This window comes from Xenopus laevis, chromosome 6L (genome assembly GCF_017654675.1).
Source record: "Xenopus laevis strain J_2021 chromosome 6L, Xenopus_laevis_v10.1, whole genome shotgun sequence".
Lineage (NCBI taxonomy): Eukaryota > Metazoa > Chordata > Amphibia > Anura > Pipidae > Xenopus > Xenopus laevis.
Genome location: NC_054381.1, coordinates 121,627,693 through 121,652,010, shown reverse-complemented (window position 1 = coordinate 121,652,010; position 24,318 = coordinate 121,627,693). Strand labels below are relative to the sequence as shown.

The following is a 24,318-nucleotide window of genomic DNA, read 5'->3' as shown; positions in this document are numbered from 1 at the left end:
TTTGGAAGGGTTGAACTTTTGCCTTTTTTCCACTGAAGTTATGTAACTATACTATGTAAAACCATGTAACTAATACACAACATTTGCTTTACTCTTTTATCTCAACTATTTCACTTTTCTACACTCTAAGCATGTATGCAATGTACAACAGTTTAAATACAAGATACTTTACCTTTGCTTCAATTTGTTTTGTATCTGGGTTCTGGAATAGAAATTTGATTTTACTTTTTCCGTCGTCTGAAGAACCTTTAAGTTGAGAGAACTTGTATTTCCACAGAATAGCCTATGAGCAAAAAATAAAATTAAAAGGAAAAGAAAGCATAGATTAGACAGACATGTTAAAGGGGTATTTCACCAAGTACTTTTAGGCATGACTTCAGAATGAGATGGGCATCAGTGTCCTAAGGCAATTTCCAATTTTTCAAAAAAATGTTCTTTAAATTTATAATTTACATTTTTGTCTATTATTTTTAGGTTAATCATTTTGAAGTGTATGAAAATGTGCCTATGTTTCTGGTCAGTGCTCAGAGTTATGAGATGCTACTTCTCTTTACCATATATCAATGTAGAGGATAATCCCAAAGAATGACCCATTTAGTAGCACATACTCATTAGAATTGCCCACCCAGGGAAATAAAAATAAATTAAAACTTAACTTTTAATATTAACATAAAACAAAAGTAAACAAAGCGCATGTATCCAGAGCAGGAACACAAAAGTTTAAACAAGTGCATTTGCATGGGCATAGCTAATTACATTGTTAGGGTGTATTTATGGAAGACGTTTAGTCTCTGAATAATACCTAACCCTTCATAACTGACCATAAGCTACTGATGGTATACCCAATTTAGCTTTCCTCCTAACACAATTTATAACCTTTTGTGTTCTGGTTCTGGTTACATGTGTTTTCTTTACTTTTCTTTTATGTTAATATTAATAGTTATGTTTTAATTCCTTTTTCTTTCCGTGGGTAGGCCTATCAGACAATTCGAATGGGTCGGTACAACTAAATGGGTCATTCTTCTGATTGTCCTTTCCATTGTTATATGTTCATGTGCCTTGACTCTGCACACCATATTTGTTTCTCTTATTGATGGAATGTGCTCCCAATTTTGTATTTTCTGTGTAACTGTACTTCTCTTCAACCACTGCTCTCAAGACTCTCTACTGTTTCTATATCCTGAAAGAGCCATGCTCAGTTTTAACTGGATTAAAGCACGTATTAAGGTAATGTTAGATGGAAATGCAGCACAATTCAAAACTGCAGTGGTGCCTGAAGAGGAACAAGATACCTGCATTCTTCTTTCAGTTCTGCTGAGGATCTTCCTAAGGGATAACTTGTGCACATGTACAATGAAACCCCTAACCTGCTTTGTTCTCATAATTCAAGCTTATATTTTTTTGGTCCAAGTGACCACTTCATGTCCCACTTGAGATGTTTACCTTTGTTGCAGCATCAAAGCAGATAAATCCCATTCCAAAATCAATCGTAAGACCCATCAAATGGCTTTCAATTACACAAGCATAGGTTTTGCACTGAAGAGTAAAAAATATTTGCATAATGAATTACAATGAATCTGCTTCATAAGTCTTACAGAAATATGAGTGATGCTTGAACTTATTATATATTGTATATAAAATATAACCAAAATAATGTAAAATACTTTTCCAAAACAAACTTGTGGGTTTGAAGCACAGAATAATACTTACAGCTTCAGACGTGTTATTTTCACTATATGGAATGCATAATGCGATGATGTCAGTAAAGATTCCCCACTGGTCATCAATTACATGTCACCCCCCCCTCCCAATCAGTTTTTACAGGGGTCCAAAATAGGACAGCATGTGTGGTATGGAAAAGGGATGGGTTTAATGGAATGACCCACATACTGTATATAAAATTTGTTTGGCAAATAATAACCACCCTGCTGAGTGTGGATTTAGCTCAGAATTGTTAAAATGTTAGTTACAAAAATATGTGCATTTATTGTACTCCATATGAGAATAAAAAAATCCAGTGCTCAAGAAAAAGTTTTGTTTTTTTTTTTTAAGCACAGAATAAAATCTTTAATGGTGTGATTTATCATGAGCCACAAATTGGAACCCCCAAAAATTGTCCATCTATAGTTATGAAGACAAAGAATAAATGTAAGAATGTATAAGAAACATTAAAACAGCCCATTGTGCTGGTTTTCCAAATTGAAATCGTAATTGTCAGTGAAGGTAAATGCTGATTGTGAAAGTGTACATTATTTCAGGGTGAATAGCCAGGCAAACAATCCCAGGTGAATTCCCAGTTTAGTAACAAACACAATCTATATTTCTCAGCTCGGGAGACACAAATACAGGGGCTACGGTAGCATTTGTTAAATACATTCCTACTTTTTGGCCAAAAAGCACTCAACACATACAGTTATGGGATCTGTTAACCGGAAGTAAATTAATCAAGAAAGTGAAGAATTACAGAAAGGTGTGGTGAAAATTTGCCAATATGCATTGAAGTCTATGCATTATAAAATACTTTATACGGCTACAAATGTATTGTTATTGCTACATTTTAGTACTCATCTTTCTAAGCAGGCCTCTCTCATTCATATTGCAGTTTCTTATTCAAATCAATACATGGTTGCTAGGGTAAGTTGGACTGTAGCAACCAGGAAATTGCAAACTGCAGAGCTGCTGAATATAAATCTAAATATCTCAAAAACCACAAATAAAAAAAATAAAAATGATTTGCAGAATATCAGGCTCTACGTCATACTAAAAGTTAATTTAAAGGTGAACAACCCCTTTAACGTTTGAACGATTTTTTTTAGCAGATTAAAGTTACGGTGATCTGAATTACAGAAAAAACTCAAATCCAGGAAAACATGGTCAAATGGGTGCACCTACAGTATGGTAAGTTTAATGCATTTATACTCTTGAAGCCACTTTTAATATTATACCTTATAGAAGATTAACAATTATCCATACTAAGAAGCATTTTATTATACAGGTGCAGGACCTGTCATCAGAATGTTCGGGACCTGGAGTTTTCTGGATAATGGATCTTTCTGTAATTTGGATCTTCATACCTTAAGTTTACTAGAAAATCATTTAAACATTAAATACACACAATAGGCTGAGTTTGATTCCAATAAGGATGCATACTATTTTAGTTTGGATCAAGTACAATGTACTGTTTTCTTATTACAGATAAAAAGGAAATCATTTTTAAAAATGTGGATTATTTGGATAAAATGGAGTCTAAGGGAGGGTCTTCGGATAATGGATCCCATACCTGTATTAATACATTTCTGTTTTTATTAATGTCGCCTAAAGCAAATAGTCTTTATATCTCATTTTGACTCTTGTAGGAGATCCGAGTTATAAAGCAAAATGATTCCAGCTCATATTACCACAATTTAATCACAGGAATTGTTACAGTTCCTTTCTATATGTTGCTAAATACATTATTTCACTTGTAGGCTGCCTGTGTCTTATCTTTGCAAGAGACACATATGAGTTTTCCTCCATAGCCAGATGGAAGTTGGGATTGACTGACAGTAATATAGTTTCACGGTGCTAATTTGTCACAGATAAGGACATCACACTCTCGCTCCCACACTGAGATGTTTCATTCAGGAACATTCTCTGGCAGGTATAGACATAAAACACTACAGTACAATTAGAGAGTCAAGGGTTGTTCAGATGCTGTGTGAAGGGTTCTCAGCAGCAAGTGTAACAGTCTGCAGATGTATTAAAACTGTATATACAGGACAACACGGTGGTGCATTGCTTGATTGCAGGCAGGTTAATTGGCTCATGATGAAATTGACCATAGTAGGAAAACGTCTTAAGGACCTTAGACTGTAAGTAATATTTGGGCAGTTGATTTATAATCTGTTGGCACTATATAAATAAGGGATAATAATATACACCTGAAAATGGAACATTCTGGCACAAAGAAAAGTGATGTCGCTTTCAATTTTTTATTCTGTTATCTAGTTTTATCTCCTGCTTCATGGCTGATATACTCTTCCCGTGCTCCCCTCTCCATCTGCTGCTCCTCCACCTTTTATAAGCCCTTTTCCTTTCGACTGCTCTACCACCCCAATCTCTCTCTCTCTTATTCCCATTCCCTTCACCCTTTCATCCCAATTTTATGGTATTATTGACTTCCAGTCACCCTCCTATTCTATTTTTATGCACCTTCCCAGTCTATTGTGTTTGATGCTGCTCTTACCCTCTTTTCTATGTGGTCCTTGCCAAATAGGATTTTCAAACCTGCCCAACAGATGTCCAAGCATTTTTGAGCCAGGTATCGGTTGGGCAGGTAATCCCAGTACCCTGTATACAGGAAAACCTTAAATCAAATATGCAGTAATAGGAAATGAAAAGATCATTAAATGGCAAGTCAACCCCAAAATAAGTCAACCACAAAATAAAAATGTGTAATATAAGTAAACATAAGTAATTCTAAGTAACTTTGCAACATACATTCATGAAAATTTTTCTATGGTTTTTAAGTTATGTGTATATGTATTGCTAATGAAATCAGTGTTTGTCAGTCACTTTCTATTCTCTGCACTGGTGGTTCAGACTGTTGATACAATGTAAGACAAACCCACTGATTTTGCTGCGGGAACATTGTTTAAAAAGTAACAATCAGGAATTAGGCAAATGCTGCTTTCAATAGCAATTGTTTTAACTAGGGATGCACCGAATCCACTATTTTGGATTCAGCCAAATACCCGAATCCTTCGCAAAAGATTTGGGTGAATACCGAACCAAATCCGAATTCTAATTTGCATATGCCAATTAGGGGTGGGAAGGGGAAAAATTTTTTACTTCCTTGTTTTTTTAACAAAAAAATCATGTGATTTCCCTCCCTGTCCCTAATTTGCATATGCATATTCGGAATAGGTTTGGCCAGGCAGAAGGATTCGGCCGAATCTGAATCCTGCTGGAAAAGGCCGAATCCCTAACCGAATCCTGGATTCGGTGCATCCCTAGTTTTAACAAATAACTTTAAAAGCAATGAACATTTTTAATAAATTATTAGAAAGTTTTAATAAATATTGAAAAAATTCTTAGAATTATGTTTTCTTTTATTAGGCAAATTTTTATTTTGGGGGTTTATGTTCAAGACCATTATTACAATGGACTCTGTAGGATTCACTGCTGTACATGTATAGGACCTGTTATCCAGAATGCTAGGGACCTGGCGTTTTCCAGTTAAGGGTACTTTCTGTAATTTAGATCTTCATACCTTAATTCTACTAAAAACTAATGTAAACATTAAGTAAATCCAATAGGGCAGTCTTGCTTCCATTTAGGATTAATTGTATCTTAGTTTGGATCAAGTGCAAGGTACTGTTTTATTATTAGAGAGAAAAAAGCAATCATTCTGAAAAATAAGGATTCTTTGGATAAAATGGAGTCTATGGGGCAGATTTGCTAAAGGGCGAAGTGACTAACGCTGGAGAAAATTTGCCAGAGTTATGTCATTCAGGTACTTGCTGATTTACTAATGGGCCCAGGCGTCACATTGCTAGTGAAGGAGATCAATGCTAGCGTTGCTTCACACTCTAATGCCAGGTGAATTTTTGCTCTGGTGAATGGGCTTAACTCCGCAAATTCACTGAGATGCGGATTTTACTAAACGTTACCTATTTCGCCAGACTTGCCTTCTCCAGCTCAGACCAGGCAAAGTGCATTGGAGTACATAGGACTTCCTCAATTTATAGTGGAAAAAAGTCCCAAAAAACGCTGGCGTCTTTTACTTTTTTCAGAGTGATAGCCTGCAAAGGTCTGTAAATTTTTTTTTTGGTAACCAGGTTCCCCCCATATGGAACATAAACTTTACAGTGGGGTCATGTGTAGGGCATTATAACAACTCTATTTTCTTTATTAAGGTTCCCTGGACTTGTGTAGTGTAATGTATTTGCTGCAACATATACGTCCATTCAACTTTATCATTTCCCGCCGTATGCAAATTTGGCAACTCTGTTGCATCTTCACTTTGATTGCCGAAGTAACGCTACCGAAAATTCGCCAGCGTTCGGCGCCCTGGATGCAACTTTGCATTTTAGTGAATTAGCGTTGTCCTAGTGAATTTACACCTGGCGAAGTGTTGCGATGGCTGCACAGGTTAGGGAATTTGCCCCTATTGGAGAAGGCTTTTCTGTAATTCAGAGCTTTCTGGAAAACGGGTTTCCAGTTAAGAGATCCTATGCCTGTATTACATGCAAAGATAAGACACAATTGTGCAACCAAACCGCTTAAACTTGGGACACTTGATAGGGGATGAAGGGCTTGTGGCTTCGGGATTATTGTTAGGGATAGCTGTTATGATCAGAAGCTAAAAATTAAAGGGAAATAACAGCAGTTTTTATAGCATTCAGAAATAGATTTAGGTGTAATGTGTATACTAAACAGCAGCAAAGATATCAAGCTGCAAGGCAGAGAGGCAGAAATGTTCAGAATGTTCAACAGTTTAGCTGATAAAACTGATGCCTATGATAGATGGTGTAATGATGCCCTGTGAGGATGAGTACAACCCCCTCAGGCTACAAGAAAAGAATTTCCTTTCTATTTGCTTTGTCTCATCTGGCATAAAAACACGAAGCACTAGGCTACCGCACCATAGATTATGTACATTTAAATGAGTGCTATGTGTCTAAATGTTGCTTGACTTAAAAAGATAAGTGCCATTATGCAAACAAGGCGGTTGGATAAAAAAGCTGGCACATAATAATTGCATATAAGGAGCTCATTTATGAAATTTGCAGCAGCCTCAACAAACATTGTTGGGTCACATAAAGATATTTGCTACTGGTTCTGAGGTACAGTGGGGAAAATAGAAGTCGTAGCAAAATAATTTCCCTAAAGTACTACTAAACAGCATAGACAAGTTTCAGAATACAGACACTTTTTTTCAGATATAGTGAGTAATACAAGTATGTATACTTGTATTAAAACAATGCTAGAATTCATTAGTTATAATATATTATTGTAAGGAAAGCAATCTCTAGTCAGCATGGGAATTCAGTGATGAATTCTGTATATTTGTTTTATTTTGTTTTGCATTTGAATTAAATCTCCTAGACTGTAAAGGGAAAAATCAGAATTAAATACTGTTTAAGTATTTAGAATCTTTTTTTTTTTTATATAACAATTGCTCATTGGAAGAAGCCAGACGTGAAACGCGTCAGCGGTGACACAGGAGTGTGGAAGCAGCAGCCAGAGACCCGAGACAAACTTGTTGGAATAAAAAAAAGACGCTAAAGGACTCGGATCAACAGACGGATGCGCTGCATTGATTTTAAAGCAGTTTCAAAGAAGAAACTTTTGTGAGTGTAATCTTAGCTATTTGTTAAAATTGTTTAAACGCTTCCACACATGTCACTTCATTTTACCCACTAAGGATATGAGTAGATTAAAGGTGAACCGACACCATTTGTTTTAGAGGATTAATCATTTATATCCAATTGGACATATGACAAGACAGATTCTGCAAAACAAGCAAAAATCAGTGTGAACTAAATTACCTGAATTCGTTCTACTTCTAAAAAAGTAGCTGTCTGGAATGCCTTCTCCCATTGTAATAGGTCACTTTCTAATTCCACAGAAAAGTAGAGATCTTCCCCAGTTTCTGACTGTACACCAAAGCAATGTTTCCGGTGGTCCAGAAGATCACTGTCCTGATGAAAACCTGAAGTTATACAGTCTGGCATACATCAAGTAGTATCACTTACATGAGATTGTGTTTAATAACACAATATTACTAATTTAGATATATAGGGGGTTATTTATTTAAGGTTGAGTTGTGTTTTTGAGTTTTTCAAGGGTAATTTAAACAAAAACTCAAATTTTTTAGGATTACAAAAACTTGAATTTTTTGAGTTTTATTATGCTCCAAAGCTGCTAAAAGCCCAAATCAGAAAAAAAAACTCCAGCTAAAACCTGTTGAGGTCACATAGAAGTCAATGGCAGAGGTCCCTTCAACCATTTGAAGATGTTTTTTGTGTTCATGATTTTAGGGTTTTTATGATGGATTCAAGGTTTTTTAGCCTATAACTCAAGCAATTTGTGGTAGTCTAGTTTTTTTTTCTAGTTTTTGGCGTTGTGAGTTTATTTGATGTAGAACAGCCTTTACAAACCTCTCAAACTCGACCTTTGATAAATAGCCCCCATAATCTGTTCCAAAAAAGCTGCACAAGTTGAAATTCTGCTTCAGATGCAACTTTGAAAAAAGCTTGTCTTCTGCCCAGGGGAATATTAAAATAGGAGTATTGTCCAGTACAAATTCTATGGCTGACCATGCCCTACAATGCAAAGAAAATAAGCAGTTTTGTAGAGAGGAGTTCTAATGTGAGCTACATTTTTTAGAGTCTTATTTGGTAGACAACTTCTGCACTATTTTAATGGGTTTCACAACCATACTCCATAATGTGTGGGGCTTTGTAGGTCATTTCAGCAACCTGTTTAAATAAGCAAATTTTAAAATGTAATTGCATTTTCAAAACTCTTTAAATTATAGCTTAAACTTATGAAATTCTAGAAAATTATATATTTTATATATAATATGGAAGGGTTGAAGTAAAACACTTATCAAAAGCAACTTAATTTGGTTTTATTCAATGGAATAAGTTAACTGTTATTGGCAAAAAGAAAAAAATGAGAATACTAACACACTTGCATGGCAACATTTAACTTAGTAGGGTCTACCTTTTATTTTGTGGCTCTTGGTGATGTTGCATACCATCCATGTCCAAGTTCCCAATACAGCAAACATACGGGGGGATTTTCTAATATTTTAAATATTTTTTTCATTAATCTTTTTTTTTTTCTCTAAATTTTTTTTAAATTTCTCTGAAACTCTGAACCGTAAAAACCATAAAATACAAAACTTCCAAAAAAAAAGCAGTTGAATCAATTGGAGCGGCTCTGATGCCATTGGACCTTGTTTTAAACCATTTAGACTTCAAGAGGTTTTTTTTTTTTTTTTGCTTATAATTGTCCAAGCAATTGTCCATTTTTCAAGGTTTTAATATTTTTTCTACTTTTATGGCATTCGTGATTTTAGAGAAAATTAGTTTAATTGTGGTTTCAAAAAGCTCTAATACCACTATCTATAGAAATAAGTCAAATCAACTGGACTTGCTGTTTTTTTTTTTTCAAAAAAAAAAAACACACAGCAAGTCCAGTTGATTTGACTTATTTCTATAGATATACCATGACCTGGGTGAATGATAATCTTCACAAATCTAAAATCACTAAAATTAGATTTTTAATAATGTAGGTAATATAATTTATAAGTACCAGTGTATAATGTGACTTTCACAAAAACATTCTAATTTAAGGAACCAAACATTAAAAATGGATTTAGATTTAACGTAGTGTTGCTGATTTAGCCACAAGAGTTAACCATGGGTGAAGTTTGTAACTAAGGCATACAGCAATACAGAACTGATGCTTTTTTTAATGGCGACAAAGTTACAAGTTTACATGCACTTTTGATTCCATTGTTTCAAACCTACCTTAAAATGCAGTTTCTGAAAGTTGTGTTTCATAAGTAATATTTACAAACCAATTAAATAGAAGTATGTTTGAAACGTGACACCATTACTTTGGTCTAGGGAACTTGAATAAAATATAAAGACTTCAGAGCAGATCAAACATTTTTGTAAAATACAGGCAAATCTACAGTTTGTTATTTTACATTATTTTACCCTTACCTTAAATATTTTACACATAATTTCATATACTGTAAACTTTTTCTCTGCTCGCATCCAATCCCACGTAGTAACCTTAGGAAGAAAATATTTATCATCATTATATTTATCATTAAGTAGTGAAGAAGGGTAAATAAAGCCATGATAAAATGCTTTTTTGATTCCATCAGAACAAAATCTCACAAAGATGACTTCAGATGGTGGTTTCAAAGAAGAATTTTTGAATTCCAAAGCTACACTGCTTAACTTTCTGAAATCCTAAGGTGTGACATTGCATGCATAGGATAAATACACTTTCAAGAGATGCCACAATGATCAGTGAACAGTGAACAATGTGCAAAACTACTTACCATACTTACCAATGTAGTGAGTAAGTAAATAACTTTCAATATATATTGTTTATACTTTGAATTGAACCACATTTACAATAGCAGTAGATTAGAAAAACAATTGCATCGGGACTTTATGCCCCCATCCTATTTTCCTGGATCTCTCCATATCACCACTATCCAGGAATAGCTCCACTTCATCCCTTTGAGTAGAACCCTCCAAACATTCATAAATATGCTAAACAACAGCATACCCATGTGCTTGTGCTTTCCAAGCAATCTTTATTTTTTTCTTCTAAGAAATCTGTGGTGGCAGGGTCCTCTTAAGTTTACTGTTGTGCCCTTCCAGCACTTTTGAGATTGTTAAATTTGCAGTAGACAGGTCATTCTGAAGAAGGACAGCTACTCATGTTCCCTCACTTGTCAGTCTCCCAAAATGGAAAATGTGATAACGCATATACCTAGTAGGTGTATTCCTTCCTAGTCTAAAGAGTGGTTCCTACTCTCTGATCTTAATGTTTGCCATACAGGGAGAGTTGCAATGGTTAACTCAAATGGCCACGTGGAGCTGTCAGATAGGCCCAATCTGCTTCAGTCTTGTTGGTGTTATCCACAGTAAAACAGGGTCACCCTCGGATTGTGCATTACATGTAAGGTAGACTATTTTTCACTTTGCCTAAATTCTGTTTTCTGCACTTGTCCTTTGCAGTTGCCAGGTGCTACCCTGATTCTGAAATTCAGAACTGTGTGCCTGTATGAAATATGTTTATTTGGATTTTTTTTTTTTTTTCTGCTACACTTTTTCTGTTGTAGTTATGATGAAACAAACCAAAACAAAGTAAAGGACTTCCCTAGTTTTGGAACCAGTGATTCCTCAGAAGCTTCTAGCTGCAGCTTTGCGAGTCCTGACAATGATACAGATGAAGCCATCAGGGCTTCATATTTTGTCCAGACACCATTATTTTGTGCTAAGTTCTGTTTCTAGATGGTACTAGAGTGCAATTTTTTTCTGTACCTTGCTTTTGATAACTAAGGTCATTGCACTCTAGCACCATCTAGAGGCAGGACCTAGCACTAAAAAATGGCATGGCATGACACAGTGCAACAAATTGGGAAATCCAGATTGCTTCATCTGTAGATTCTTTCTGATGAACAGAACAGGGGTTATTAGTGGAATCATGCAGTTGCTGATCTCTGAGAGGCATTGAAGGGCAGAAGGGCTATTTATCTTTTAGGCATTTGCATTTTTTACAGTAAAGTGTGAGACCGTCCATTTGTTCGGAATACTGAGTTTTGTTTCCTCAGTTCCTTTCATTTTGATTGAATGTTCTTTATTATTTGTTTTACCGGATCTGTCCACGTTGGTATCTTCTATATCCCAGACAATGGATGACGAACAAATAATATCAAAAATTAGATAAACTTGAAGTATGAGGTTTTTTTTAGCCAATAAACTCAATAAATTTGAGTTTTTTCCTCAATTACATTCAAATCAATTTTTTACATTTGGATTTTTTCATAAATAAGCAACCATTTGAGTTGTTAGTTTATTACAAACCTCACAAACGCAACCTTTGATAAATATCCCCCTTCAGTATATATGTTTCATTTCAGAACTGGTTCCCCTTTAAAAATCTAATAATGGTTTTATGCTTACATCATATTCTTATTTAAAGATACTTACAGGAGGGGAATTGAATTTGTAGAGTGAAGACCCTCTTAATGCCAGAAACTTTGGTGAATATACATAGTCTTTGAGAGTATCCTGCTCTCGTTCTTCTACCCAGCCCATAAACACTATCTGACAAGGAGAAAAAATGACAATGTTTAAACCAGTATTGGTAACAGAAAGCTTAGCTTAATTTCCATTACTATACTTTACTCATTAATACATCACACAGTAAAGTTGTGTAAACAACTAGAGAGAGTAACATTATTTTCACTTACATGTCATACCTTGTACTAGGGCACATCAAGCCTCTTCACTAAAGTGGCTCATCACTAATTTCAGACACAAATCCCCATGTTTTTACCCACAATGCAGCATTTCCTCCCAGAATTACATCATACAACTGGTAACACTCAGTGCAACGTGTGCCCTAATTAACACAAGCCTTTTAGAAATTGAAGTAGGGTGGCGTCACTTCCTGGAGGGAATGTGCACAATGTAAATAACATTAGTGTCCAATTTACTCTATTGCTATTAATTAAACAACTTGCTGGAAATTTATGGTTGTAATTCCAGGGTTCCTATGCATCAATGTTTGGCTTGGTAGGAGCACTGGTACTACAGTATTTCAAGTTGTTAGGAGCCTGTCTGAATGATAGTACCCTTGTGAACACTGTAAATGAGTGTCCGTGGGGCTTATTGCATCAGAATCTGTGACTAAAGCTGTTAGACCATTATTCTGTTGGAAAATTGTGATACAGTTTTATGGTTCTGACACCAATCATGGACAATAAAAAAAAGTTTGAGACCAATACTCCTGTAAGGTGCACTGTACCAATTCAAAAATGCTATATAGTACACAATGTGCTATTGGAATGTTTTGCAGCTGTTTTAAGAAAAATTTACAAAATGCACCTTGGAGTCTGCTAATTAATGCACCAATGAATGAATAAAATTGTCCTTGTTTTCATTCTCTGCATTCAGAATTTGTATGGCAACAAAATGAACTTGCACCTGAGTTATTTTAATACACCCTACGTACGCATTTCTGCATTATCACAGCAGGTCTTCTTGCAGCAGAAAAGTGTCAAAAATTGAAACCCATATTACCATAAATATTACATTACTGCATTTTCATGTTGTTTTTAAAATGTTGAATTTTTTCTAGTGATGAGCGAATTTTTTCAGCAGCCACGAATTCGCAGAGAAATTCCACATTTCGGCATCTGCACATTTTTTCACAAAACTGCGGCAAATATTTGCCCATAGAAAAATTTGCCGCAACAAAAAAGTTGCCAAGACAAAAATTTCACAGAGACAAAAAGTCACCATTAAAAATGCCTATTGAATTTAATGCATTTGGATTAAATAAGTTGCCATAAGAAAAAACGTCCAAATACTTGCATTTGAAGAGAACAAAATTGTCACGCGCATAAAAATTATTGCTCGTAAAATATTTTTAGCAACCCATCGACTCCAATGGGTTTTGTGAATTTTTCACCATTACACTATTTATTTTGCAGTTTCACAAAGTTTCGCTCATCACAATTTTTTTTTATTTTGGAGCATATAGAATATGTTATTGTAAGAAATACAGATATAAACTTAAAAGGGGTCTGCACATTCAAAATGCTAGGGAACTCTGTATTAATAAAAGTGGGGAGATTTCAATCTCAGTTATGTAAGTGCAGAGAAGAAAAGTGAATCTGCTTAGGGCAATGCCCCTAAAATCATATGGAGCCATGAATAGAGTAAATATTATATATTAATAATAATCATTAGTGCTATTTACATAACAATAAACACTTAGGAGAAGCATTACACTGTGGGGCTGATTTATCAACGTTCTAAATGTTTAATGAAATTCTTGTGCTAGAACTCGAATTCGAAATAGGGTTTCCAAAACTGGAATGTTCAATATTTATTAAACGCAAAAAAATTCCTATTTAAATTTTTGGGGTTAAAATGTTTAATGTAATTCTTGTGCTAGAACTCAAGAATTCAAAATAGGGTTTCCAAAACTGGAATGTTCAATATTTATTAAACGCAAAAAAAATCCTACTTAAATCTTTGGCATCTTTTGGCATTGTTCATGTAAAAGCCAATAAGAATTTACTGTATAGGCCCATGATAAGTAGAATATGAACTATTAACTAAATATTTACCCTTTTTTGGAAATTGGTGGTGTAAAAAATTTGTATCTGTTCAGGTGTATTCACAAAACTATACCCAGTTAGGAACATTGGTTACTTTTTTGCCGCAAAGTACTACTTTCTATTCAATTTTTTTACAGAGTTTGTGACCATTGTAAATAATTTGCTTTTTTGAGCACACGAGACTGACTTAAGGAATTCAAATTGTGATATCTCCAGCTCCCTCTATTATGAATATATCTGCAGGAGAGTATCTCTAAAAGCAGTCAGAATAAAACAAGTGCAAGTAAGCAGGAAAGTTCAGGAGTTTTCATTATTATTATTATTTTTGTTTGTGTGAATTAAAATGTTGAACTTGATGGACATTTTTCTTTTTTCAACTTACTATGTTTTGCAACTTACTATGTTACTAAGTGGAGTTTTCTTAAGGAAGGTTACAAAATATGCAGTAGATATTTAGATGGTTACTAAACTGTGTTTGATTCTGGTAGCAAAAAAAATCTGAACTGCCGGCAGAATACAACAAGTGCAAGTAAGCAGGAAAGTTCAGGAGTTTTCATTATTATTATTATTTTTGTTTGTGTAAACTAGCAGTTAGGCAGGTCATATATAGAATTAAAAGGTTGAACTTGATGGACATTTTTCTTTTATCAACTTACTATGCTTTTCAACTTACTATTTTACTAAGCTGAGTTTTCTTCTGGAAGTTTACAAAATATTCAGTAGACATTTAGATGGTTACTAAACTGTGTATGATTCTGGTACCAAAAAAAAATCTGAACAGGAATATCTGAGCAAACGTCCTATGAACTATGATATTTTCTGAGGCCATCTAATAGCTGTGAGTGAGTTACTATTTTTGAGCTGTAAAATGAGAATGCAATGACACCGGTAGGGTTAAGCAAAGATGCCTTCCACTGCAATGAGCATGTTATCATTCCAAGATTAATAAAAATTGGATTTGCGGGACTTAAAATGTGAACTGACGTTTGATTCAAAATGTTAAGATGCACAAGACAACTGTCTTGAAATCTGTGGAAGAGATCATAAATAATATAGGGATATCTCTATTAAAAGGTAAAATAGAAATTCAACCTTTGTTTAAAAATGAGTATATTTATGGCCTCAAGCAATAGTTAAATATAATATGCAAATTTCCCAACATTCTTCTTCAAAACCTATTCTTTTATACAGACACCTAAATAATGTCAACTTAGTAAAGCCCAACACTCACATTTCAGTTAATCTGTATTATTAATCCTTATTGTTCTATTTACTTAGCTAAGGTAAAAAGCATATAAACTGTATTACATAGCAACCCATTTTCTCATTCATGCTTGACTTTTATATATACAGGCACATTTCAGAAAAGCTGTTGATTCTCAAGACAGATACTAGTGGATGAACATATATCTTTTGACGGGAACATAATTTCACTAATAAATATGCTAAAATATGTTACTGAAGCTTGTGAAAAAGTGTTATTATGAAGAGAAAGCATATTTGTAAGCTAAACTACTGATAAAGATTAGTTCCATCTAGTTATTTGTGTTCTTCCCACTGGCATACATTAGCCTGTGCCACAAGTTTTGTTACATACAGAACAGAAAGGTCTTTTAAGCCTCAGTTCATCTCAAAGAAAATGTCACCACCCAAATGACTAGTACACACAGAAATGTGACATTTAAATAGAACAGCTGCCTGTCCTGTTACCTTATGATGCAGATGGACATATCACAGAGAATACATTCACTTTTTATTGAGCAGCTTTCCAGTTTGCAATTTCAGCAATTGGGCTGCATAGAGTCCAAATTACCCTAGCAACCATGCATTGATTCAAATAAGAGACAAGAATATAAATAGTAGAGAGCCTGAATTGAAAGATGAGTAATACACAGTAGCAATAACAATACATTTGTAGCTTTACAGAGCATTGAATTCTTAAATGGAGTCAGTGACCCCCATTTGAAACCTAGAAACAGCCTGAATAAGGCAGAAAATAATTCAAAAACTGTAAAAAAGAAAAAATTAAAGGGGATGTAAAGGCAAAAAAATAAAATTGAAATTTTTACTTTTCTTTAATAAAAAAGAGATCTATCTCCAATATACTTTAATTAAAAAAATGTGGCCACTTTTATAAGAAACCTGACTGTGTGCAGTGAAATTCCCCCTTCGTTTTACTTGCTCTGACTGCTGTGGATAGGAAACTTCAGACGGTCACTAACTGCTCTGCAGGGAAACAATCATACTTTCAAATGGCAGGGGGGAGCCCCCCACCTTACTTTCCAGAACTTGAGCAGCTTTGTTTGTTTCCCTGTAGAGCAGCCGGCAACCGTGTAGAGATTTGTATCCTCATACTCGGTGCATATTCTGATTATTAATCAGTCAGATTATTTGACTTTTGCTGTTTTGATAATTTATGACGATCCCTAAACCTAACCTCCCAACTGAAGCCCAGACCACACTGTTCGCTTGGTCTTGGAAAAATGTTTAACAAAGTTACAAGATCATGACCCCCTGTGGCCAACTTTGAAAGCATAAATCATTTGTTTTATTAGGCTTCTTTTGCACTAATTTAGTATACAAAATACAGCACTTCTAGCATTATTCTATTTTAGACTTTAGTTCCCCTTTAAGACAAATTTAAAAGTTGCTTAGAATTGGCCATTCAAAAATATACTAAAAGTTATCTTAAAGGTGAAGCCCCCTTTAAGGCAATCCACCTGGAACACAGGGTAGATGTTAACCAGAAAAAGTCACTGTGAACAAACCCTATTGATTTCAATGTATGTCGTGCTAAAAAAAATTACTGTGAAAAAAATGCCGATTGACTTGAATGCATTTCATGAATTTTTTACCATTTTGTAAATTTTCTTAAGAGAACTAAAATGGGAAAGATTTGCTCATTACTATGTACCAGCACTACCCTTAGGCCAGTCCATTATGCCTCTGGCACTAACATTCTAACTCAGCATTGTCATATTGATATACTGTATAACTTAGGAGTGACGACAGAGACCACAACCCCCTACACAAAGACAAGCACTATGTGACATACACATTTGTAGACATTTATCAATGGCATCACTGGTGTCTGTAAATATTAGTTGATTAATAATGCAATTATACATTATCAACACTTTACAGAAGCATTCCATTACACTTTGGTGCTGGTGAATATAAAGTAATTAGCCATTTAATTGAAAAGTATCTCCTGTGTTTATCTATCCTAACATAAATGATCTTGTGCCATATTCTGTATGTTCACAGCTACAAAGTTTCATTCAAGGGATCTTCTTCCTAATACTAAAGGATACTGGTGTGAGAATGTGTGCCAGTATGTTTCCAAATTGAAGTCAGACCATTGCTTGGCATCTGAACAGTACACTATGCTTCATCCAAAAATGAATTTCAGTGAAACCCTTGTTTTAAGTAACAAAAAATTCCAAGTCTTTGTAATGGTGTCCCAGAGCAAGGACCCAATGTTTTTTTGTTTTCATCATTTTCTTGTTAGAATGCAAAGTCAAAGCACATTTCCTGTTCACATTCTTATACATTTGGCTTATAAAACTTGTATACGCTGTATAAATACTAGTCACATTAATAATGTATGCCTCAAATGTAATTGTCTTAATCCAGATACTTTTCATTTTCTTTGGTCTTGTCCCTTTATTAGTTCCTTGTGGCTAAAGACTGAGAGGATGATTTCCTCTTCTCTAAACATCTCATTGAAGCTTAAGGGCTAGTCCACACGGGGAGATAGCGACGCGTTTGCGGTCGCGGCGACAAAGCGCCGCGACAGTCGCCGCGACCGGCGCAGGCGACAGTTTTGTATGGGCGCCTATGTAAAAACGCCTGTGCTAACCACACGAGGCGATGCGCTTTTCAACAGTCGCCTGAAAAAGCCTGGCAAGGCATTTTCAGGCGACTGTTGAAAAGCACATCGCCTCGTGTGGTTAGCACAGGCGTTTTTACATAGGCGCCCATACAAAACTGTCGCCTGCGCCTGTCGCGGCGACTGTCGCGGCGCTTTGTCGCCGCGACCGCAAACGCGTCGCTATCTCCCCGTGTGGAATAGCCCTAATCCATTAACATGCCTCTTCCACCCAAGAAATCAGACATTCTTATGATCAAATTTAGAAATTTATATATGTTTTCCTTTTTTTTTCTTTTTCTGTTTATATACTTTGAAAGTTTATTCATGTTATCTTATTAATACTACAAGTTTCATTGACTGTATCATTGTATTCATAATGTTTTGCCATTGACTAACACCACCTGAATTCAATCTATACCTACTGACATATGTGACACGTATATTAGAATCTTGTTTGTTAACATCGTCATATGTTAATCTGGTGGTTTATTCTTATGAATGCCAATAAAAATATTTAAAAATTAAATGAAAGGTTCAGCCTTTGGCCAGGTCCTCCTTAAAAGTCCAGACTTTGAACAGGGTGCTCTTAGCACATTAAATTAATACAGATATAAGAAAATACCAGAGTTTGTCATTCAGTCATAGTTTATAGAATATTTTGGACAGCAAATGCATATCCAACCAAAACCCACAATTTGGGAACAATTTGTATAGGGAATACATGCATAAAAAGGGAACAGAAAAGACGTACAGGGGGAAAACAGGTGTGATAGAACTAATAGACATGTAGAGATATTTTACATGAATTTGCAGAGGGAAATACAATGATGGGTTGGAAGGAGATAGATACAAGCACACATGCAGAGATTGAGTGTGTATCATCAAAGAAAGAAACAAATGAGAAACACACAAAAGAAGGACAGAGGAAGAATGTCAAACATAACAAGTATGTAAGTGATGCAAAAAGAAAAATAAACTTTCTGAAATAAGGACCAAGATTTAGAGATACCTGTACCCAGAGAGAGAGGTACAAAGAGAAGCAATGACATGAACACAAACATGAGAAATATACATGTTAATGTTGTTGTAAAGAAAAAATAAGCGAGAGGTGGAAGACCAGCCATCTAAAATCACAGACAGATATGCTCCAAAACATCAAGAGATGTAAAGCAGCATACAAGGAGAATCTTGAATACTGACAACAGAAGGAATAATAGAACATACCTGTTGATTTACAGGAAAGTTCCTGTTGATTTTTTTAATCTGTCAGGAAAGAAAAAGAAACAGAAATAAAGTTTAAGAGGTATTGCACAAAGGAATTATAGATTTTGAAAACAAGGCTTTAAATATTTTATACAGCAAGACCCGTGCACTTTGCCTATTGAACTAATCATTTGCAGAAACTAAGTTAAGATCTTTAGACTTGGTAAAGTCATGTTTAGTCTCCAGAAGCTTCCTCTAGAATGTGAGAAAATGTTGGTCCGGAGAGTAAATCAGGGTTGTGTAACTATGGTTACTCCAGCCGAGTCCACAGTGGAGTAAGTAACCACTATTACAGAAACTCTGAAGGCATTATAATAAAATATTTGTATTCCCCTAAGGGCTTTCCAATTGTTGGTCCATGGGTCTACCTTGTGTGGCCCCCACATTCAATTCTGACTGCTGTGACTGCTTACCTTGTGTAAGCTTTAAAGGATTTAAAGCGTAAAAATAAAAACTGGGTAAATAGATAGGCTGTGCAAAATAAAAAATATTTCTAATATAGTTAGTTAGCCAAAAATGTAATCTATAATGGCTGGAGTGACTGGATGTCGAACATAACTTTGCAGCTCTCTTGGTTTCCACTGATTGGTTATCAGGCAGTAACCAATCAGTACATTAGGGAGGGGCACATGGGTCATAACGGTTTGCTTTTGAATTTGAGCCAATTACTGAGGATCAATTGAAAACCTCACTGAATATTTATGACCCATGTGGCCCCCTTCAAGTCGCTGACTAACTCAGAGTTAGAGAGCTGAAAAGCAGGAAGTTGGGTACTGGATATTATGTTAGACATCCACTCACTCCAGCCTTTATAGATTACATTTTTGGCTAACTAAATATTATAATATATTTACCCAGTTTTTATTTTTACACTTAACTGTTCCTTTAACATAAATCAGTACTCAAATTAATTGGCCCCTGCATTGTTCACAACTCATATTCAAACTGTAAGCATTGCCTGACCTATTTTGCTCTAAGCTCCTGTTATGAACCATTGGCATCCAGCTTTGCTTCTAGACTAGATATGAAAGGGCCATATTTGAGAATAATGTGCCAGAATGCTGGTGGTGCATTTGTAGTCTTGTGGTGCACTTTCCAGGCATCTTCTATCACAGCCTCAGATTGTCTGCCCATGATTTATTAAATACATTTTGGGTGTTGCTGAGTCAAGTAGTGAGTGGTAGTGTTTATTTACAGATAGAATGTAAGGCTAATGGTCACCTGTTTAAAGGCAAACATCATATTGGTTGCGATGCGTTACTGCAGTTGCAAAAACATAAGTCTTTTATTACATATGGAGGAAAGTTTGCTACCAGTGTGGTAATTCACAACTCAGAATCAGCAGGTAGCATTTGCTGGTTAGCAAACATCAAACATCTGATTTGCTGCTATGGGTTATAGACATGGGCACATTTGTAAACACTGGGTAAATTTACACCTAGGCAGTAATCCACTGCAACCAATCATGTGTTGGCTTTCCTTGTTCTACCTGCAACTGGCTGAAAATAAAACTAACCACTGATTGGTTACTATGGGTTACTGCTCAGGGGCAAATGTGCCCAGTGTTTAATGAAACCAACACTTTTATTACATAAACCTATTTGCATATGGATAACAGATATTTGTGACATTGCTTAGAAATGTACAGTTGGTTTAAAGTTCATAAAGACCAGAAAGCTACAGTAAATGGAGTGGAAATCTGTATAAAATATGTTCCAAGAATTAGGTCAAAGTACTGTATGAAGGCATCTTTAAAGCACTGAGGTATTCAATGCAACTATAAATCCGATTTGCCTGTTGACGCAAGAGATAAACAGATTCACTGCTATAAATATAGCAGTTCAGCTGTGCCTTATTACTGTATGTGATACGCTCTTTTTTATTCCATAAATAGCATAATATATATATATATATATATATATATATATATATATATATATATATATATATATATATATATATATATATACTACTGTAAATTAAACATATGCTGCTAAGTTTTGTGTAAAATATTGAAAAAAAACAACCATATATAATAAACATCTTATATCATTTTATTAGCAGGGTCCCTCCTTTTGTAATAAAAATATAACAAGTGCCACATAGTGCACAAACTTAATACAGTTATCAGATCACCCTTTTTACCAGCACAGTAGCTGGAGACAGAATGCAGCATTTTGTGATGGAAAAGAAAGTATGTCCATCATATACATAAAAACTGACAGCTTTGCCATGTGAACAATATGACAGAGTCTGTCAGTGGGAGGAAGAAAGTCAAACATAGGCAATGCAACCATAAAAGGAAAGACATGCAACATTATTCCACTACCCAGACAGCATGAGACTGCGTTGCCTGACAATTTAGATAAAATCTTGCTACTCCTTCTATAATCTTTATTTTCCTCTCACTGGGTGTCTAACCTCAACATCTTGTTATTCATACATATATTTATACAAACACAGCATGCTATACAAACACAGTGGGGCTCATTTATTAAAGCAGCGCAGCGCATAAGTGGACGCAAAAGGTTGTCTGCGCCATCACAAGCGTGATCGCTAATATATTTGCGTGATATTGCGCATAACACAGAGCTTTTGCGATGGTTTTGTTTATGCGCATTGCGCAAAAGATTGGGCATTTATGTCGCAAACGATGCCGTGGTTGTTAGGGGCGTGGCTGTGGGCGTGGCTACAATGCGCTTGCACTGCGGCCGTCGCAGATTTGCGTCTGTATATGTGCAAAACTGCACCCGGGCAACAGCACCACAATTTTTACGCCTGCCTCTTCGTGGCGTAATAGTAACGCTCTTCAAAATGCGCATTCCTGCCCAGCTGCGCTAGTATATTCAAGATGAACAACCCTTGTAAAGTGCATATTAACCACGCCTTCCACCCAACATGTTTATATTGACCAAGGTTCCTTTAAGGGTATCAGGTAGGCTAAACACCTTTGCAACCAAACAAATATTAGCACAGAAACAAATGCAGATGCGTCTAAGTGAACGCAATATGCGCAATATGTGACGCAACTAATTAAAGCAGCGCATTCATACATGAGCACAACTAATCCTTACCTTTGCGGTATCTTCCTGTGCGCACAATTTATTATAAGCACTGCGACAGCTGATACGCAGTTTCACACGTCGCACCTGTCTTGTGTCTACATTAGCGCACAAATCGCACTGTTAAGGTATCGTGCGCTACATTATTAAATACTCGCATGCGCTGGGCAAATGTCTGGCCACTGCGCTCTTTTTAGCGCTGCGCTGCGTTAATAAATGAGCCCCAGTAACTTGATGTCCTCTTGCACCATATAGTGTAGGAATGCTGATACAGGGGTTTTTCAATGATTTTCTAGACTATTTCTAATTGGTGTTACCTGCTGTACATGGATCAATTTTTATGGTGCATGATTTAATATAATGCAGTTTTAAATGCATTCATTCAGTATTGCAAAGATCAGTAAACAGTTCATTATCTTCTATGGAAATAGGCAGACTCATCATATAATAGGTTACCAATTAAAAAGTTGCTTAAATATGTTCATCTATAACATACTAAAAATCAATGTAGAAATTAACTTTCCCTTTGGCTTGGGCCCCTGCTATCTAGGAGCTCAGAGTCAGGGATCATCTCCAACTGTTACTAAAAAACAGCTCCTAGCATTTAGACTGAAAGATTGCTGGAAAGATATCTAGTTGACTGAGCATTGTTTTCTGCTTCTGCTTAATAGTTTGTGCACTAATTGTCAGGGATAAGTAAAGACTATATCACAATGACAATCTAAACCATTGTATTAATAGATCTTAGCCACAACTTAAAAAAAGGTAGGACAGAACCTATTTACAGGTAGGATAATTTGTATTACAGGTAATAAACTAGGGCAGTTTATTGATAGATTAATCACAGGGAAGACTAAGTATAAGCAATGCCATGTGCTTGTAATCCATCATATCTTAGACCTGGTAACTAGAAATTGAATGCATCAAAAGAATTCGATTTTTTCTCTTCATTATGCATTTTTCCAATTTTATTTTTAATATGCTGTATTAAAGGAACATTAAAAATGTAATGGGTTAAATGTAATACAAATATAATGAACTGTTTCTTTGCTCTGGTAAGACTGGTGTGTTTGCTTCAGAAGCACTATTATAATTTATAGAAACAAGATGCTGTGTAGCCATGGGGGCAGTCATTCAAGCACAGGATACATAGTAGATTACAGATAAACTCTAGAATCGCGTTGTATATTACATAGCTTACCTATTATCTGCTCAGTAACCTGTGCCTTTTCTCCTTTTTCAGCTTCGAATGACTACCCCCATGGCTACTGTTGATAATTTTATTGCTATGACCTCGTTATATGGAAGGCAAAACATCGAGATAAGGCTATTTCAAATGGAATGAGGTTTATTGAGTTTAACAAAGAATTTTTAATGGTTTTGCCTTGGGAAAATGATCATGTTACACCGAAGTGTCCCACGAGCATTTTGCCAAAGACACTTCCCTTTTCACAAGCTTTTATAGATTAAAATGGGAGTACACATACATACGTTATATAACTTGAACCCTCCCAAAATGTTGGAAGAGAACTGAATGTTCTTAGCTACAGATATTGCACTGAAAATAGTTTCCCGCTTACAACTGTCCCTCAGCCTTGCAGTTCTTTATCTGTTAAAACCAGACACAGGGAGGAACTCAGTAAATGAAGAAAGCACTTCTGTACAAAAGGGCCTCATCTACTATCTGTTGACACTCTGAATTCTGTCAGTAACTTACAAAGTGGACTCTCATCACTGGGTGTCATTAATAAGAGAAATAATAAATGGGGGAACATTACCCCTCCCTTCACCTTTCCTGCCTTGGGCATGTGGTTATTGCAACGTCAGAATGATAGGGGCATTTGTTATTAGATTTTATTATTCTTACACTCTGACACATAACCATTTGTCCGTCATTGGAATAGGCTGTTCTCATATAAATGTCGTCATATAAAAATATATTATCACTACACAGCAGCTTGTTTATATAAATCATGGTATAAGTTTCTAAAGAAAACACATCAGTTGTCTTAAGGTAGCTCCAAGATGTAAGAGGTACATGCCCCATTTATTTTTCATCTAATTGTTTTTCTGTATATGTATGTAATAATTTGTAGGAGATTAATATTGCTCCCAACAGATAAAGTTTATTGTTTCTCAGTGTAATGTATCTTTGTGGAAAGAAAATGTACTGCAGGAGAATACTGAGAGAGTGGAGTTCCTTTTTTGATGAGACCTCTTAGACTTTCCATTACCTGAACCACAGC

General features: G+C 35.4%; 1 protein-coding gene across 2 annotated transcripts in view; it reads right to left on the bottom strand.

Moving 5' to 3' along the window:
• sntg1.L (syntrophin gamma 1 L homeolog) overlaps positions 1-24,318 on the bottom strand; it is a 279,613-nt gene that overhangs the window by 5,781 nt on the left and 249,514 nt on the right. For both annotated transcript variants that reach the window (XM_018267984.2, XM_041566421.1), the window contains 6 exons: positions 18,972-19,010; positions 11,733-11,849; positions 9,723-9,794; positions 7,533-7,685; positions 1,444-1,536; positions 173-283 (listed from right to left, as the gene is read on the bottom strand). In XM_018267984.2, the coding sequence (XP_018123473.1) occupies positions 173-283; positions 1,444-1,536; positions 7,533-7,685; positions 9,723-9,794; positions 11,733-11,849; positions 18,972-19,010 (585 nt within the window). The remainder of the gene's footprint in view (positions 1-172; positions 284-1,443; positions 1,537-7,532; positions 7,686-9,722; positions 9,795-11,732; positions 11,850-18,971; positions 19,011-24,318) is intronic.